This window comes from Pavona decussata, unplaced genomic scaffold, assembly GCF_977016875.1.
Source record: "Pavona decussata unplaced genomic scaffold, jaPavDecu1.1 SCAFFOLD_45, whole genome shotgun sequence".
NCBI classification, from domain to species: domain Eukaryota; kingdom Metazoa; phylum Cnidaria; class Anthozoa; order Scleractinia; family Agariciidae; genus Pavona; species Pavona decussata.
Genome location: NW_028145467.1, coordinates 902201 through 921655, shown reverse-complemented (window position 1 = coordinate 921655; position 19455 = coordinate 902201). Strand labels below are relative to the sequence as shown.

General features: G+C 38.1%; 3 protein-coding genes across 4 annotated transcripts; 2 read left to right on the top strand and 1 right to left on the bottom strand.

Annotated features, from left to right (window-relative positions):
* Positions 1 to 544: 544 nt before the first annotated feature.
* On the bottom strand, positions 545 to 10939 carry LOC146482553 (synaptogyrin-2-like). Its single transcript, XM_085106988.1, has 3 exons — positions 10821 to 10939; positions 3701 to 4069; positions 545 to 2417 (listed from the first exon to the last, which is right to left on the bottom strand). Exons 1-3 carry the CDS (start codon positions 10890 to 10892, stop codon positions 2193 to 2195), a joined length of 666 nt encoding a protein of 221 aa, XP_084963114.1. The 5' UTR covers positions 10893 to 10939; the 3' UTR covers positions 545 to 2192.
* LOC146482554 (uncharacterized) lies at positions 6060 to 7685 on the top strand. The gene has a single exon (XM_085106979.1). The coding sequence runs from the start codon at positions 6167 to 6169 to the stop codon at positions 7115 to 7117; it is 951 nt and encodes a 316-aa protein (XP_084963105.1). The 5' UTR covers positions 6060 to 6166; the 3' UTR covers positions 7118 to 7685.
* A 106-nt stretch (positions 10940 to 11045) lies between the features above and the next one.
* On the top strand, positions 11046 to 19059 carry LOC146482552 (uncharacterized). 2 transcript variants are annotated; one of them, XM_085106986.1, is made up of 3 exons: positions 11046 to 11263; positions 12578 to 12678; positions 16409 to 19059. In XM_085106986.1, exons 2-3 carry the CDS (start codon positions 12591 to 12593, stop codon positions 17359 to 17361), a joined length of 1041 nt encoding a protein of 346 aa, XP_084963112.1. In that variant the 5' UTR covers positions 11046 to 11263; positions 12578 to 12590; the 3' UTR covers positions 17362 to 19059. The 2 variants fall into 2 exon arrangements, with proteins under 2 accessions (XP_084963112.1, XP_084963113.1); XM_085106987.1 differs by lacking the exons at positions 11046 to 11263; positions 12578 to 12678 and adding an exon at positions 14530 to 14668.
* The last annotated feature ends 396 nt before the right edge of the window (positions 19060 to 19455 follow it).

The following is a 19455-nucleotide window of genomic DNA, read 5'->3' as shown; positions in this document are numbered from 1 at the left end:
AGAGCTAGAGGAGGCCAGACCAGTTAAGCGGGGTCATGACGTTATTGCATAGTTATTTCTGGTATGATTCCTAGTAACGCAACGATAAGTATCACGCAATATATCTGAATAAAACCATTCAGACAATTATTTCAATGGCCAAGGGAGGATATTTTTTAAATATCTGCGAAACATACAATGGGGAATAATTGGGGCTACATTAAGCATTCCGTGTAATGCCATTAGAGGGGCATCTTGTTGTATGGAGTTCAAGTTGTGGTTATTAACAGGATCTTAACTTTTTGAACAGATAGCTAAACAGACAAATAAAGTGGCATATCCAAAACTTCCGGGAAGCTGGGGGGAGGGGCACTCTTAAGTGCTAGGCCTGCTTCTCTTCATGAAATGAAATATTGTGGTACCTACTATGGGCCTCCGTTTTGCTCTAAAATACAAAGGGAGTAAACTGCTCCTTGATAAAACACTGATGATTGTACAAAATTCAGCCAAAAGCTAATACTGTATTTATGAAAAGTCAGACTTATATACACACTTTAAAACTATATGTATTTATCTCTTTTATTAAGACCCTAGAAATGCACATCAAACATCGTAACAGTTATGAGTAGGTCAAGTTATCAATCACTATGTTACTAATAACAAAACTCCTTGCATCGATTAACTTGAAATTGTTACAGCCAATTTCAACATCGCGTGCAGACATAAAGAAGCTGTGCAACACATTCTGAACTTTTAAAAATGAAAGTGCTAACATGCTCATTTCTTTGCACAAACATGAATTGAGGTTACAACTGGTTCCACAACCTATTGAAGTAATGAATATGTGAGGACTAGAATCTGGTAAGTTATCCAATAGGCCATTCTTTGAACCTGATTATTTCATAATATGAAAGTGAAGCTAATTAGTGCAAAGCTTTTCATATGGAAATTTACTTTGTGGCATATCAATGAAAACTAATTTTCATAATAAAAACTATGCACAAAGCGTGGCTTTCATGCTGGGGTTCAAAGCAACCTGGAAATGGGCTATTTGGCTATAATTAAAAGTGTAAATCATTTTAATTTATAAAATGAAGAGAAGAAACTCGACTAAGTTTGAGTATTCTCGTATTAAGTGAAATCGGCTGGATGGACTGTCAACCCGATCAGGTTAGTTCAAGCTGATTTAAAAAAAGTTTTTTGAAACAAATGGAAGAGGATAGTACTTGTCCCTTCAGTCCTTCTATGTTGTTGCAAAAATTGTGGGTATATTTGCTCCTCTTGGTTGAATTTGTGTATCAGAAACTTGTACTGCCTACAAAGCTTTCACAGACATATCTTCCAACACCTTTTACACTCACAAAGAAAAATACCAAAATTATTCCACCAAGAGCCCATTGGCAGTTGGCCTATTACTTATAAGAATCCATAACATTCGCACAAACCAACCATCACAAGATTGTGGTTTACCCAAAGGCAAGCTCTACAAAAGATTTCAGCTTCATCACTGGAGAGTTCCAGGATATTGTATATCAGGCTTCCCTTCAGTTCTTAGGAGTAATAATTGTTGTGTTTGGATTATTTAAAAGATATATATTATTTGCCACCCTTGTGTCTAACCCTGAAACAATAAGAACTAACCAAACACTCACTTGTCTAACTCCTCAGAAGGATTAGCCTCCCTCGTAGATACTGTTTTGGCTTGTCACACAATCTTTCCTCCTCATTGGGGAGGAAGGATTACATGATGAACCAAATAAGCATCTGTGAGGGAGGCTACAGAAGGATACTTTTGACAACAAAATAATCAAAACAAAATTGCCACAACTAATAAGAATAACAGATACCAAAACCAAAATAGGCTTAATTACAAACTGCTCTTTGGAAAATTAAATGGCTTGTGCCTCTCTTACAAGACAAGCAAAATTTGGATGCAAGTGAGCAGTGGGAATTGGGCCTAAAAGTCAGACCATTAATGATCATGATTTTAATTAGACTACAAAACAATCCAACCTTTAACTTGTCTGAAACAAGAATAACTATGTTTGCAGCAGCAGTCAGTAAAAATCACCTAGCTACGTCTCGAAAGCCAAATTCAGCAATTGTAAGTGTCTATATAATATTATGTCCAAAAAACTGCCTTGTAGTTTACTGGCAAATCACAAGCTAGAGACAAAGCCAAAGTACAAATGACTCCTGATTAAACTCCACAATTAATATGGTGGAGGGGCATAATTGTGAGAGTTATCTTCACCCGGAACACTGTCAGCTGGCTGATCAGAGAAAGGTTTGGCTTGGTATGGATCTCCTTGCTCTTGCGAGGCAGGAAAGGAAGCGTAAGGTGATGAGTAAGTGTCACCTGATAGATTATCTCTGGAATACTCAAACTCTGTCAGCAGGCGACGGTACTTGGTGAATGCTATCACACTCAGACCAGCCTGAAAAGTAACATCGTGAAGGAATGAGCATAAAGAAACCAAAATAAAAAATACTTGAATGATTCAGTGCCAAGGAAAGACTGCTCTTTGTAAAATTAATAATAATAAATTTATTGTTGCCTTTTTAGTGCTTAACGAAATATTTGCATCCAAAATTTAAAATTCATTTGATGGTAGACTAACTGAAATCCCAGGAAACCAAGAATATTAGGAATGTATTTTCCATACAATGACAAAGGAAAACCTACTGAACTTTGATCTTAAAGCTCAGCATACAAAGCAGTCAGACGTAAAGTTGCATGGAGATTACAAGATTAACATTACTGCATGTTTAAATTAGTAAGGCACTTGGATTGGTCTATTTTGTCTCCACACACATGGACACCAGAACAGAGTATGCTATGATCTGTTAAACTTTTCCCATAAAGTCACCATGTCAGGGGAAGGGTGACCAGCTTGAAGGAAAAGAGAACAAGAATTAAAGGCCTGGACTCTTAATGAACTTGACAAAGGTGCTCTGTGCATGACAAACAAAGAAACAGTGAAAGGACTATTAAGTTTTAGCACAGACTAATAAATTTGTATTGGAGAAGATGTGTCTAATTTAATAAAATAGAGATCTGAGGATGGCAGGTGTCTGTTGTAGCAAACAATTTAAAAAAAATTGTGCTGTACATGACAGCCTTTTAATTCACACAACAAGAAGTTGTCTCTGACATCTGCCTTGAATGATTTGCATTAGGGTGTGTGTGGTTGGTGACCAGGGTTCTTGTTAAGATTTGTAAAAGGAGGTTATACATTTGCAATAGCATCTTGATGGCTGTGGGAACAATGAACACCAAATATGACAGAGCTTGGAGTCAGGATTGTCTTAACAAAAGAAAATGCTCAAACCAAGGGCGATTTCTTTACAGGCGATGGATTTTCAAAATGATATTATCTGGTTATTTCGGGCACCCAGCACCCCTATCATCTATTGTATGTATATATTTATATTTTCTGTTGTAATAATTATGGGGTAAAATAAAGTATTGTTGTTGTTGTTGTTGGATGCTTTAACATTACTTATGGGAAGGAAATTCCCAAAACAAGGATAAGTTTTTTAATTAAAAATATGATGAATTATGAAGGTGGTTTCAATAATTTCACAAACATTTTTTTTTACAATAGCCAGGAAAAAAACATGAATAGACTGTAAAAATAACGTGTTACCAGCTCCTAACAAGAACCCTCAGGATTACTACTGCTGAACACTAAAGATACACAAGAATGAACAAACTTACCCACGTAATAATGGAAAAAAATGAGAATGCAATAGCAGCTTGACAGTTGTTGACCTGTGATGTTGAGAAAGGATCCTTATTTTGTTTTCTCCACATATCCGCAAGATAGCAAAAACCAATGAACCATAGGAAGCACCATAATGCCGAAAACGCTAAATCAGCCAAGGTGATGTATTTCTTCGTGTCTGGATTGTCAATGGAGTCAAACTGCACATCAATGGCGAGGAACGCTATGCAGCCCAGGAATGCAATCACACCAATACCAATACCATAATGACAGGCACCAGCTTTTGCATTAAAGAGGCAAATACCATTGTCCGGATCATAGCCACCGGCAGAAATACAGCCAAACACAACTATGGCAAATATCTAAAAGATGAACAATAATTTGCATTCTTTTACTACACCATAAATGACTTACACATACTTTTCTCTATTGAAATAAAAACTGATTGACTGTTTCCTGTATTTTTTCCGCAAAAAATCAAAATTTATGTTTTTTTTTAATCTCTTTTATTTCAATCATTAGCTTTCATGAACAATCTGAACTGTTTAATCAAACCTTGACAATTACAAATAATTAACCAGATTAACAGAAAAAACCAATTACAACAGTTACTGTGACTCAGGATTTAAAACACCCTCTTCTTCCATAAAAACTCTTCTTATTCTATTCTTTCAACTTCTCGAGTTTCCACCTTAAATTATACCAAACTCTAAAATGATAACAGAGTTTGATGCAACAAAATGCTTTTCTAGAATCTCAACAATTTCAACTGCCAACAACCTGAACTTCTTTGTTGACTCAAACAGAATGTACCCTGTATTTGCTACATCATCTGTGATTAGAAATTTAACCCTTGTATTACATCCGCACCATTTCACATCTCATTTATAGTTTTTGTTCCTTCTTAGAGATTCAAGTCGCTGGGTTTCTACTGTATCATACTATACTTCAGTTGAAAAACATATTTTTTTTATTTGCCTTAAAGTGTCTATGACTTGATCAAATCTTCAAACCATTCTTGTAGGAAATTAAAAAAAATTTCCCACTTAATTTTTGTTTTTAGGTTTGAGACGTATAAAAATGTGACATTTCACTCCCAAGTCAATACCATACAAAACAGGAGACAGGATAGTAGGGCTATGACTTCAATACAGGATCACTTTATTACACTAGCTTCATGGTTTCTCTGTTCCTCCGTTGTTTTTTCATGTGTGGAGGAAGAAAACCGCGTGGATGAAATTATGACTGGGAATGTTGAATGCTCACAGAGAAACAACTGATGAATAAAGAAACAATGAAAGCGATCCTGTATTGTCATCACAGCTAAATTATCCCTGCATGGTAATGTATCCCATTGAAAGTGAAATTCCATGTTTTGTATGCCTCAAATGCAGGGAAGAAAAATTGATGAGGAATTTTAATTTCAATTTTCATACAAGAACACACCATGATTTGATCAAGAAAATAAAAAAAAGCTGTCATATACACTTTAAAGGATCTACCATCAAGTCTCTAAAATTATGATCTAATGATTGATCCTGAAATGGTCACAGAAGGCAGTTTATTTTTCAGGGTATTTTACCTAAATGAAGTTTTCCAGAGGCAATAGGGGTGTATTTTGCAAGCAAGGAATATCAGAAGGGGTGGGGTGTGTGCCTGGAGGCAGAGTGGGGAGGGGAGCATTTACTTAAAAAAAAAAAAACTTTGGGTGTCCTGGGTGACATTCATTCCGTTATTCCGGTATGTGTAATTTCTTGAACAAAACACATTCAGATGAGCAGTAGATCTGTATGGTGGCCCAGCATTATCAGTTGATTTTTTTGCAACGAAAGCTGAACACCTATGTTGAATTTGATTATCATAATCGATTTCATTTCAAATTTAATTTAAAATGTTTACTGAATCTTTATTTTACTTTTAATTTCACTTCTGTTTTCGGAGTGAAATTGATTTTCAAACCAAAAATCAATCAAAACGTGTAAAGCTTTTTAAAAGTCAATTTAGAATGCTAACATATTCGAGAAAAGAAAAAATATTCCTAACAACTACTGAAGTAACGAAACAGAAAAAAAAAATTTGATCGGCCGAACGGACCAGCGTTATCATCTCACGCGGAAACGACTGGGACCTAGCCTTGTTTTCCAAGATGGTGGCAATGCATAAATGTCGAACTCTGTGGATTGCGATACTTCAACATGGCCTCTAAGAGTGAATGGAAAGAGGATAATCAGATGGAAAATGACTTAAAGACGTACGTTAGCCAAAATCTAAAGAGATCAGAAGTTCTTGATTTTATGCAGCGAGATTTTCCCCAATATAAGTGGAGTCTTGCAACCCTCGACCAACGTCTTCGTCACTTTGGTATTCATTACATAGATTACGACACTCCACTTACAGTAGTGGCGGATGCGGTGCAAAAAGAATTGGAGGGACCGGGGCGACTACTAGGGTACAGAGCAATGAATCAGAAGCTTAGAACAGAGCACAATGTTCAGGTACCACGTCATCTTGTTTACAACATGATTGCAGAATTAGACCCGGAAGGACTCGAGGCAAGAAGCCTTCAAAGAAAAAAGAAAAAGCCCAAGGGTCAGTTTACATCCGAAGGGCCTTTATGGGTAGCTTCCTTAGATGGGCATGATAAACTATGCGGTTATCAAAATTCGACCTTTCCTCTTGGTGTATATGGCTGTATTGACACGTTTTCTCGCAAAATCCTCTTCTTGTTTGTGTGCCACTCGAACTCAAATCCTTTAGTTGTAGGCAAGATGTACCTTCAGTACCTATTCGAAGCAGAGATGCTTCCGAGAAACCTCAGAGTTGACAGAGGAACGGAAACTGGTAAAATGGCCACAATTCACGTCTATCTACTAAACAAGCACGAAGACATGAATGATCCCACTGATGCAATAATTTATGGTCCCTCAACAAGCAACAAGATCGAGAGATGGTGGCATGAACTTCATGAACGACTAGAAAAGTTCTTTAAAGAACAATTGACAATACTTTTAAGAGGAAGAGAATATGAACCACACAGTGCACTCGATAGACAACTGCTTGCTTATGTGTTTATACCAGTTGTCCAACGAGAGTGTGACATATTTGTTAGGTACTGGAATTCTCACAGAATTCGAGGACAGGATCAGTTGGAAATTCCAGCTGGGGTACCAGACCATATATTTTCTTTCCCTGAACAGTATGGAGGCACCAACATGGGAATCCCATTGCACAAGGATGAGTTGAAGGAGGTGGCCGAGTTGTCAGGGGTAATGGATGGAGATGTGTTTGACTTTATTGACCCAAGAGTGAGGAGGGAATGTCTGCAACTACTTTCCAATCCAGAAAGAGTTGAATCAAAAAATGCAATTGAAGCCTTTAGGTTTCTCAGGAGAAACATCAAGTTCCTTTAAGATGTGAAATAAATCCCATATAATGTAAATTTTACTATTTCTGGATTTGAAAGTGAACCTGGTGGACTGCCATACAAGAAAATCACTACAACCAGAAGCATTCACAAGAACGGCTTTTCGTATCTCAAAATATCCAGAACATGATTATTGCCTTTTAGTTTTGAAACCCAATAGTTGCTTGCTATGATCAAACACAGATAATTAAGTTATTGGTATAGAATGTTCATTTTTAGTGTTCCTGTTGAAAATGAAGTGTGAAACTCACCTAAACTGATGTTGAATTGACTCATACAGGAAGTACTGGACTACCAACAGCATAGCCATTGAAAGCTGGAAAAAGTAGCAAGTAGATTGGTTGTATTCTTTGTAATAAGTGGTGTCTGAAAACAGACAACATTATGTGGCTCCAGGACAAGTATTTTTTTTTCCAGTTTTATTTCAAATGTTATAAATTAAATAGCAGGGTGAAAACAGGACACAACATGAAAAACAACCATGAGTTTAATTCATTCAAGGTAAGTGTAATCAATACTACAAGCAACAACTGAAACTGTCAACTGACCATTTGATTATGTTAAAAAAATGCATTTTCACTGCATGTAACCTGAAAAGACATCTTTCTGAAAACAGTGACAAAATGTGACTACATAGTTCTAACCTTCCAAACTGGGAAGGTGGAACGCTAGTTAAAATTATGGAAATTCATAAATAAAAACTAAATACAGTCGGAAAATGATACTGAAACAGCAACGACTGTCAAAAACGATGCTCACAAGCGATAAAAACAATGTAAGCCATAAATAAAGCTTAACTATTTTCATGACCCTCACTCTGTAACCTATAAGAAGAAGAGCCACAACTTACAGCTCTTGTGCCAATATATAATATTCTTGGCGTAGCAGCCTTTCTAGAGAGTAACGTGGAACAAAACCCAACTAGTACCAAAATGGCAAATCTTCCTTAACAACAAGGGACACTTTAGGTGGGGAAGTTCAATACATGACTAGCCTGATAAATAATAAATTAAAGGACTGGAGCATAAATCATGCTAAATGACTTAAAACATTTCAATACATCCCATAATTAGTCAGATATGAAAGGGTTGTGTTTCATGACCTTTGATCATATTTGGTTTTGTCACCAGATTATAAGAACTGTTTTTTGGTTACAGTGACTTAAGAGTGCAAACTTCCCATAATCAGAATATAATTTTTAACAGTTGAATTTGAGGCCACTTGTTAAAAAGTATAAAAAATCCAACCAAACCCAAATTGACGTCCTGATATAAGTTAGCAATTTTTCTCAAGGCTGTATTATGCTCGCAGTCCTTCACCTGTTAACAAAATAATAACCAGTGCATAGAGATTCAAATATTAAACACCATTTCCATCAAAAATTTCCAGAGACATCATATCACAATACTTATTACAGGTGTGCTTTGTTTTATACTCGTCAATTGCAATACAGGAAAGGTTGCCGGCACAAAAGTTGAGCTCCTTTGAACCTAATGATGCATCATTACCAAAAAGATCTGTCGTTGCAATTTCAGGATCATATAACTTATAAGAGGAACCCTGGATATCAAGCAGCATAAGCTTCCCTTCAGATATCTGATAGCTGTAATGTACAAGGCATTGCGCCTTAGCATAAATTTCATCAAATTCCTCTTGTGGGGAAGGGATGCACAAACCATTATTGTTTACATATTTATGAAATTCACCTTGTACAAACTCTTCAACGGTAACTGGTAGCTTGTTAAACACAGAATAAAACACTTTAACATACTCAAACGTACCACCAAATTCAGGTGGTACATTTTTCGCAAATCGTTTGGTTAAGTGCCTAGCTACCGCATTCATTTGTACTTGCTTTCTTGTATGACCTTCTAATGACATACCCAGATCATCATTAATGACCTTTGCTGCTTTCTCTTGGTACTGTTTTACCACCCATGCGGTGTTTGGAACATCTTTGCCGGTGGTAGTAGCATGAAATGCATCTCTAAATGCTCCATGCGCAAATCTTGTTTCTTCAATTTCGAGTGTAAGTGAACCACATTTAACCCAGTTCATTTCTGCGACATCAAAACTCTCCAGATCTAACGCCGTGACATTTGTTGCTGGTGGCTTGACGAGTTTTCCAGCTTTCAGAAGGTCAGTCACTGACACTGACTTGGGAAAAACCACGGAATGCAAGGCAGGCAGATTTCCAGACGTTTTCACTGGACTTGGTACGGACCTAGTCACCTTAGCTGGTTCAAAACAGTCCTCAAACGATGGCTGTCCCAATTTTGGGGCAACGTCAGTGGACGTTGGTGGAAGAAAACGAATAAAATAGACTTTTTTACCTTTGATCTGCTCGAGCTTGGTGCAGGAAGGTCCCCTGTCAGATGCCAGAATATCGCAAGATCCCTCCGGGACCTGATAATACTTCTCGCAAGCTTCTTTAATATTTTCAATTGTCAGCTCATCATAGTCACCAAAGGGAACGAAATCCCGAGTATCTAAGGGTTCAAACTTTTTAAGTCTGCCTGAAGCGGTGCTGGACATACGCTGCACTAAAATGTCGTTCGGTACTGTCTTAGCATTCGCTCCCTTCTTCCGCTCACCTCCACCCGATCGCTTCATGCCCACTCGTGCCTCGAAATCTTCCCACTTTTCCTTTTCGTCTTTTCTCCGTTTCATTTCCAGTTGAAATCAAATTACACAAGGTTATTATTGTCACGAAGAGCCGATACCAATATGCAAACAGAGGAAACGAACGCCGGATCCCTACTGACTGTAAAGTCTCGTGAGAAAATCTAGCATTGCCGCCATCTTGGAAAACGAGGCTAGGTCCCAGCCGTTTCCGCGTGAGATGATAACGCTGGTCCGTTCGGCCGATCAATTTTTTTTTTCTGTTTCGTTACTTCAGTAGTTGTTAGGAATATTTTTTCTTTTCTCGAATATGTTAGCATTCTAAATTGACTTTTAAAAAGCTTTGCACGTTTTGATTGATTTTTGGTTTGAAAATCAATTTCACTCCGAAAACAGAAGTGAAATTAAAAGTAAAATAAAGATTCAGTAAACATTTTAAATTAAATTTGAAATGAAATCGATTATGATAATCAAATTCAACATAGGTGTTCAGCTTTCGTTGCAAAAAAATCAACTGATAATGCTGGGCCACCATAGATCTGTGTCAAAGATGGTGTAGAACAAGCCCAATGACAGGAAATCATACGGGTTTATCAAGACAAGGCTTCTTTCCAAACATGAAAGTAGCTAAATTCCTCAGTGAAGTTGCAGATTGTATTCCCCGTTACGACCAGCGTAAAAGAAGCTAAAAGAGGCGATAAGCTCGACATGTAAACTAACACGTAAATATTACGCTTTACACGTATAACAAAAGGGAAACCGAACTTTTTAAGGTTACATTTAAGGCTAAAAAACTCGTTACCATTTCATGATTACTATAATATTCGGCCAATCATTAGTAGCACAATATTCTAAAACTGTCCTTTACGCAACAAACAACTTCATTTAGGTCGTATACTTAGGCTGAAGCTTAATTTATAAGCAGGAATATGCTAAACAAGACTATAGCTGAGGTTGCAATTTCTGAGTGGCCAGAACGTAACTTACATGCAAGTCTTAGCTAAGTTATAAATGACATCGTGCAGTTCGTGCGACCTAAGACAAAGTATAATCTAATAAGTACTTACAATGGAAATAAACCTAAGAATTGTCTGTGGCTTTTGAACAAAACTGGTGGCCTTCTCCACGCTGCCGTCCATCCTGTCTTCGCGGAAAGTGAAGGAAGGAATGGCTACCAAGCCATAAGATAGCATGGGTGGGGTGGGGAGACGGCATGAAAGGGAATTAAGAATTTTTTCCTTCTTCTTTGGCTCCCCACAACTTTCGTGACAGAAAGTTTTTAGAATAACTTGTACAGTAAGTAGTTAAAGTTAACATGCGGCAAGTCTTTTCACTCCGACTTTGAAATCTCTCAAGATGCTTGAGATGGCAAGGACGTCATTTTAAAACATGGGGAGGTCCCTGGGGACGGAAGAGTTTCTTTCGCTTTATTTTTCCCTGTTTTCACGTGACGGATAATTCGTGCAGTAACACTCGCAAATTTCATTCAAGATTTTGAAAAACACGCTAGGTAGGTGGTTATGGTCATGTTGAAGCGGCTACGTTCAATGTTTCTTCCTTTAAGTTGTGTTACTTTGATAATTTCTAGCTCTCAGTAGTCTCAGACTTCCTAAATATTAAACGTAAAATGCGTCAGCAGCAGTCTATGCAGAGATGTGTCAATGTTAGACAAAAGGGTAAAAGCTGGCCAGCCTTTTTCAATCGCTGTTTTTGTATGCCCAAATAACAAGAGGGATGCATGGGGAACTACATGCATACACCATCAGTTCACTTCACTGTCAAATTACTGAAAGCCATTGAAAAGGAAAAAAAAGATTTCATCTGTTTAACGCATGGCTGGCTTTAATTTTGCACGTGTATGGATGTTTGTAAACGCATATCTTCCCCTAATTAACCTGTAATCAGAGGTTCCTTCAATCGATGCCCTATGTAAAGGTATAAGTGAGCGAATTGGTACCCTTTGGACAACACGTTGGGTATTTTGACTAAAAGGTATTGGTTAATCTTTAGCCCCTCTGGAAAACGTGTTCCACACAACAAAATCTCATGGGCTCCCAATCTGGGAGCTTTAAGATATTTCAACAACGAAAATGAAATACAACAATTCATTGTTCTTTTGATCCATTCATACGATAATTTTTTCTTTTGTGTTGAGTAGTTTTATGGAATATTCATAGAAATGCTAAACAATGGTTGTTGATAATATATCAAGAAAGAGCCCCAATCTCCACTAGTTAATGCCAGAGCTAATGCTTAAGTCAGTTTGATAGCCAGTTAGAACAAAAAGAAAAATAATTGCCTGGAGACTGAAACAATGAACTTAACATACAATTTTTACATACTGGTAATTTTCAATTTATTTGTCCAATTAAGGTTTGTGCATTGAACAGAGGCAGATCTTTGAATAGACCTTTCTCACACAGCAGCGATGTTGAGTCTCAGGAGAATAAAAAGCTTTGCTTTTGCATGGCAAGCCTCGGACTAAATTTGCGTCTGGCTGAGGCTTGCCGTGCAAAAACAAAGCTTTTTATTCCCTCGAGAGTCAACATAGCTGCCAAGTGATAAGGGTCTATCAGACAGATGTTCACAGATCAGAGGTTGCTTATTTGCCCACTGGTACATAGGGTGACCAACGAACCTCTAAATGCCCCCTTAATTAAAACAAATGGTCATAATGGATTTATCTCACTAAACCTTTGATGATAAAAGCTATTTGAGGGAGTTGTAACAGTTGAAGTTAACTTGGTCACTAATTGGAACAAAAATAGTAGTTGTGTTTCATGGGTGAAATAATATTTTTTATTATTATTATTGATTGTTACAGATACATTGCTAAAATGGATGAAGTTGATAGAGATGCCAGGACTAAAGAAATGGATGAAGTTGATAGAGATGCCAGGACTAAAGAAATGGATGAACGGAATGGTAAAGAAATGGTCAACAGAGAGTGTGCCACTGTGCAGTCTGATCACAGGTCACCAAAGCGTATGTGACACAGGTTACCATGCAAGCGTGATTTACGAGTTTGTATGGAGTTAAAATTAAATCAAAATTTAGACAACAATATTCCCTAAAAAACTCACAAAAAATATGATAAAGTCTGAAACAGCTTACCCGGTGTGTTTTGCTTTGTTTTCAATGCTTCTCAGTGCTTCCAAACGCTGTTTTGAGCGGTTTATCTCTTAGCAGCTAGTTCACGTGCATCACTGTATTATGATAATGACAAGGTAGGAAACTACAAGTTGAATTTCAATGAAATTTGGCCCGTCATTTAAGGAGAGCACTTCGAAAACCTCACTAACATTTGCTTGAAACTTAAGCTCTCGCTTACCTGCCTCAACATATGGTAAGAAGGATGATGTGCGGTCCCTCCTGGGTAGCTCATTTACGGAGGAGTTCATTTATTGAGACACAGGCCTTCGTTGAAAACAAAGTTCATTTCAAATCGGGTGCCATTTTTGCCGCCGACAGAGCCGTGTCCCTGGAATGTTGGAACAAACTCACGGTCAAACTTAGGCACGAGTACTAAAATGTGCCCAGCCGGGGAGATCCACGGGAAGCCTTTGGCATGTAACAAACCATACACACCCCCTCACATACACACCCCCTCACGGCTAAGTGTAGTTCTGTACCAGCCAGCCGACCTTGTTGTGGCCTTTTTCAGTAACGCGTAAAACATTATTCTGTTCATCAGATGGTATATATAATTGAGCTAGGTTTGCATTAACGTGACAAGAGAATATAAATAAATATACAACTTATACCGAATTACCTCGACATATTTGCTCATCCACGAAAGTGACTACATCTTGCAGCGGATGTAACTTCGTACCAAAATTTGATTGTATTGACTGTGACCTACCGAAAACAACTAAACACTCATCGCCAGATCTTGTCAAACGACTTTGATTATTTTTTCTTCCTGCCCTCCTGCTCGCAAGGAATAAACCGGTAATGAGACTTCGAAATACATAAAAGTTTAATGAGCAAAACATTGACCTTATATTACACGTTTTTTAAAAGATGTTGCCGTTCTCGGCAAAACAACAACTTTGCGAAATTCAAGATTTTTTGGAGAGCGTTTATACAAAGACAAATTTTCAGTTTCTTTCAGTCAGCTTTTATTCAATAAAAGCCAACTCGTAAGTTAACGAGTTGGAAAATCGTGAAGTCAATTCATAATAAAAAAAATAATAATACAAAAGTCAATTCATATTTTCCAGAGACGTTTCTTACTGTCACGCCAAGCACGGCTGGCTTGTACAGAACTGCACTTAGCCGGGAGGGGGTGTGTATGGTTTGTTACGTGCCAAAGGCTTCCCGTGGATTTCTCCGGCTGGGCACATTTTAGTACTCGTGCCTAGGTTTGACCGTGAGTTTGTTCCAACATTCCAGGGACACGGCTCTGTCGGCGGCAAAAATGGCACCCGATTTGAAATGAACTTTGTTTTCAACGAAGGCCTGTGTCTCAATAAATGAACTCCTCCGTAAATGAGCTACCCAGGAGGGACTGCACATCATCTTTCTTACCATATGTTGAGGCAGGTAAGCGAGAGCTTAAGTTTCAAGCAAATGTTAGCGAGGTTTTCGAAGTGCTCTCCTTAAATGACGGGCCAAATTTCATTGAAATTTGACTTGTAGTTTCCTACCTTGTCATTAACATAATACAGTGATGCACGTGGACTAGCTGCTGAGAGATAAACCACTCAAAACAGCGTTTGGAAGCACTGAGAGGCATTGAAAACAAAGCAAAACACACAGGGTAAGCTTTTTCAGACTTCAGTATATTTTTTGTGGGTTTTTTAGGGAAAATTGTTGTCTAAATGTTGATTTAATTTTAACTCCATGCAAACTCGTAAATCACGCTTGCATGGTAACCTGTGTCACATACGCTTTGGTGACCTGTGGTCTGATGGTAAGGAATATTTCATGAGGCCAACCCATCACTGCATTATTGCGGGTTACATGCTAAATGTATATCAAATCTAAGCTACCCAAGGCATTAGCAGGGGTTTTTTTTACCCTTAAATGTGGAGTAGTAGCTACAATCGTGGACAAAACTGTTAGGGAACTGTTAGTTGATCTCCAAAGTTGAACGTTTACAATGATACGCCAACAACAGAGTCCCCCTCCCCCTCATCAATGTTGCTCGAAAGGCTGGGTAATCGTCCGGCCTTTAAAGCAACATTGAATCAGCGGGAGGGGGAGTGAAGGTTTGGTACTCTCCAGGCAGTGTTTTTCTTTAAGGTAGATTGAAATATATGCACAGAATTTGCAGTTTTCTTAACAAGTTTTGTTCACGATTGTAGCTGTCGGCCAAACCACAAGTTGTTTGTCCTGTGTCAGTCAATGAGCATGTAAAATAGAAGACCGGGGGGAAGGGGTGCGGTGTACTCAAGAACCAAATCCTTTTGTATACCCTATTTTTAACAGGGACGGCAACCCTTTCATGTGCCTTCCATAGAGAAAAGTGCCCAAGGTAATCTTTGATTGGGTATTTGAATTTAACAAGACCACAGCAACAAGATGTTAAGAGATACTGGATCTTTTATAGACTATGATCAGTAAAATAAAAACAAAAAGACTAATTCTTATGGCAGTAAAAGAAGACGAAAACTTGTTTCATATTTTTAAACTTTTAACAGCCCTGCAACATACTCACTCATTTTATTCTTGTAGCCTCCAAAGGTTTGTAGTCCAAACCAAAATATCAGGCAATTTTTATACATATATATATATATATATATTTCAGTTTACATGTCCAACTTGGTTCTCATCTTTTTTTACTGCCACTAGGAATAGTTTTGCAATCTCTTACTTATTTGAAAGGTGGGCATTCCAAAATGTCCCCTGAGACCCATTCTAAAAATAAATCTGCCCAGAAAAGGGTTGACTCCAATGCTTATAATTTACATGAGAGAAAAGAAGAGGCCCCAGGTCATGGATTCCTGGTATAGTCCATTATAATCCCCCACCCCCCACCCCCCACCCCCCAGTCAAGTTTGGCCATGCCTGTAATAAATGCAGTTGGCACTTAGTAAAGTACTAGTCTCCTACGCAGCTGTTCTTAGTGTCGTCACGTGTCACGTAATGCTCCTCCCCATGTGTGACGCGTAACGACACTAAGAACGGCTGCGTAGGAGACTAGTAAGGTACAAGCTGAAGTCATTAATTAAATGCTTAGTGGAAAAAGTTATGATTTTAGCACAAAACTACGACTTAAAGTAGAAGACACAAGACACTAAGTTTGTGTTACTGTTTGTGCAAAAAGTGCTGTTGGTTTGCAAGGTTCATCACAGCTGAAGTGGTAATTAACATTAGCTGAATGTTTGGTGGAAACAAATTCTCAGAATTGTCAAATTAGATAAATTTAGTGTATGGGGTCATTTTAAAGACGTCTGAGCATCAAATAATGTTTTTTTTTTCTTTTAAAGTGTGCATAAATTTCTGACCATTTTTTTGACATACCTAATATTATCAGGACTTGCAAGGCAACAAAGCAATTATTAGGGGTGAGTGCTGTGACAAAATTGGTGGAAACTTGAGAAATTATTAGGTGTAATACATATCAATCGCATTTAAAAGCTATATAATTATATTTGTTGTTTACACACTGTACCTACATGCACTTGATTTTTACATAATTTTTCTATAGGTATACCTGACAGAGAAAAGGCAACTGTGTCCAGTCCATCAAAAATCATATTCTCTGTAATTGAACCTGCACCAAACCATATTGCACTCCTTAAAGGAATTCCAGATGAGCCTATACATCAACCCATTGACCAACACGTTACGTTTGGGCGTGGTCACGGAGTGGGGGTTTTCTTGAACGATGATGAAGCTTCCCGGAAACACATGACACTCTCTATGCAAACCAACCCTGCCACAGGTGAAAATTTGTTTGTTGTGAACACTGTGAGCACTTCCAAGCCAGTTTATATCAACGGCAATCCCCAACTCCAGCAGGCTGGGGCAACAGTCCTGAAAACTAATGACAAACTTAAAATTGGACAGCTGGAATTTGTTGTCACTGTCATACCAGGCGATTCAATGGAGTCTTACCAAGTTGAATTTACTAGAATGGGTAGAGTTAATCCTCAACAGCATAATGTACAAGCAGTAAATACTCCACAGCCTAAAGGTGGTTTCAACTCAGAGCAGATTATTGTGGCAAATCAGCTTGGGGCTGTTATTCTGCCAAGCAACTTTGGAGTGCCTGCAAACCCAGCTTTTAACATGAACATTTCAGCCATTGGAGGTGCATCACAGTTTGGTGCCCCGGTAGCGCCATTTTATGGAATGCCTATGGCATCCACTTACCAGCCCATTCCAGTTAATGCTGGAATGGGTCAGTCCGTCTTTCAACCACAACCAGCAAATCCCAGGTTTCAAAGCCCTCTGCCTTGTGTTCAGCCCCATCAAGAGTCATCATACCCAGGAGAGTATACTCCCCCATTACATCGGCAAGAATCAGCGCAAGACAAAAGGGAAATGTATCATGCCAAACAGCCATCTGAACAGAGTGAAGATCCTAAAGAAACTGAACCAGATGATGGCTCCCACATTTCTATACAGGAAACTGGCCAGCAAAATAAACTAAAATAAAATATCCTAGTGAAACTCCACTCTTTTTAACCTCAAGCTTCCACACTAGAGAAGATGTAGAGGTGTACCGATAGATCATCATTGCTAAATACACTGTATATATCATATTGATGAGCGCCCTTATGAGCTAAGCCAAGGTGCTTTAGGCTTTTCTCTGAAGAAGACGCTGAAACCAAGTGCCATTTGCAAGATTGACTGAATGCCTACAGAAACTCTGGAGTATTGGAATTTTTTTTTTAACCACGGAAATCCTATGATAAAAAGACAACCAATGAAAAAAGTAATATTTATTCTCACTGCATATCTATGGGAGGAATCTGCAACTGCCTAGACAAAAGATATGCAGTGAGGCAAGGTGTTGTGATCACCACCACCAGAGGAAAAGGGAGAGGCAAAAAGTGCTTCCTGCAGGCAATCCCGTCAAACTGCAAACTGAGGCCCAAATTTATGGCAGAAGGCTGCAAAGGATCATGCCTGACCCTACCTGCCAAGAACTCCAGGATTAGTAGAATGTGGCATGTTTCCGAGGCACGATCATTAAGTACAGTCGACTCCCGATAACTTGAACCTTCAAGGGAAATTGAAAAAAGTTCGAGTAATCGAGGGTTAAATATTTATATAGAAGATGACCTGAAGGGAAAGGAAAGTTGGTTCAAGTTAGCGTGAGGTTCAATTTACTGGGAGTCAACTGTATATGCAGTGGGAATATTTAATTTTTTTTCTATTTAACCAAATTCTATCCTGGTGACTAATCACTGGCAAAGAGCCTGAGGGCTCTAGGTATAAGACTGTCAATTGCTTGGATTGAACAAAGACTAATGAAACACGAAAGTATAATGTTGACAACAACAAGCTTTATTACCAAATTAAAAAGTTAACAAAGTTAAACTTACTTTACGATACAAAAAAGGTAACATATATTTACTCAGAACAACTGAAAAGCTTATCAAGCTGAGTAAGAGCTGTTGTGACTCGTTTTACTCAAACCATGAACTTGACTATAATTAAATAAATAAGTTATTATTTGAAGGGATGCGTGAAATAAGGCACTAAGTGACTTTTTATGTAAAGTCAAGTTCTCCTTTCGTTTGACAAGCAAATACAAGGCACTTTGGAAGGAGAATCTAGCAATTTATCAGAAGTCATTTAGGGCTTTTTTTCCAAGCACCCCCTCATTTGAATTATTTGATGGATTGTGTCAGTAAAGAGCTACTTCCACTTTGATTTTGATTGACATGTTAATTGTGCCACTTCTTATCAGAGAAAACCACAAGGATAATACACCATATTATTCCGTGAGCGTGGGTTAGATTTTAGACCATGATAGCCAATGAGGCACTGGCTATAAGCATCCCATATCTAACAATTGTGGGTTTTATAAATTTAAAGCAACTTAAGGAAATATTCCTAGATCTTGCAAGCATGACCAATTTAATTGGCCGCTTTTTTCTCAGGCATAGTATAATGGCTGATAGATTCACAGTCATCTCGCCAGGAACAACCTAACGTGGCTGCTGGGCCAATAAAAACTCTGGAAATACATAATCCAACATCGGTGAATGATCTAGTTTGTCAATAATTCAAGGGCTGAGAGCATAACCGTCTTGTCTCAAATCTTAGACCAATTTTTGGTTTCTCTCAAAAGTGCCTGAATATTTGGATGGGACTTTCAATTTAATAAAGAAAAAAATTTCTCTGCTTTTGTTTCTTTTTTTTTTTTTTTTTTTTCATTCCACTTAATTCTCTCTTTGCATTTCTCTCATTAACTTGATATTTTGGCTTTGTTTTTCTTACAGTGTGACATGCCTAACCATGGCCACCCAACAAACTTTTTTAGTTAGCCATAAAATACAAAACAACATCATTGATGTTTTCAATAATTATTTGTTGTTGCGTAACTTGCCTGTTGGACTTTGCAAGGAGGTGTGACCGTTAATCAAATTCACTTATCCTGATTGGCTAACTTGCAAAAAAGTTTGTTGCGTGGCCACTGTAAGGCACGTCACACTGGAAAGGAGGGTGAGTTGCCTAACTGGGCAAACTTCTCTCCATACACATAGGCATGTCAACAAGCCACACAAACTAGTGAAAACT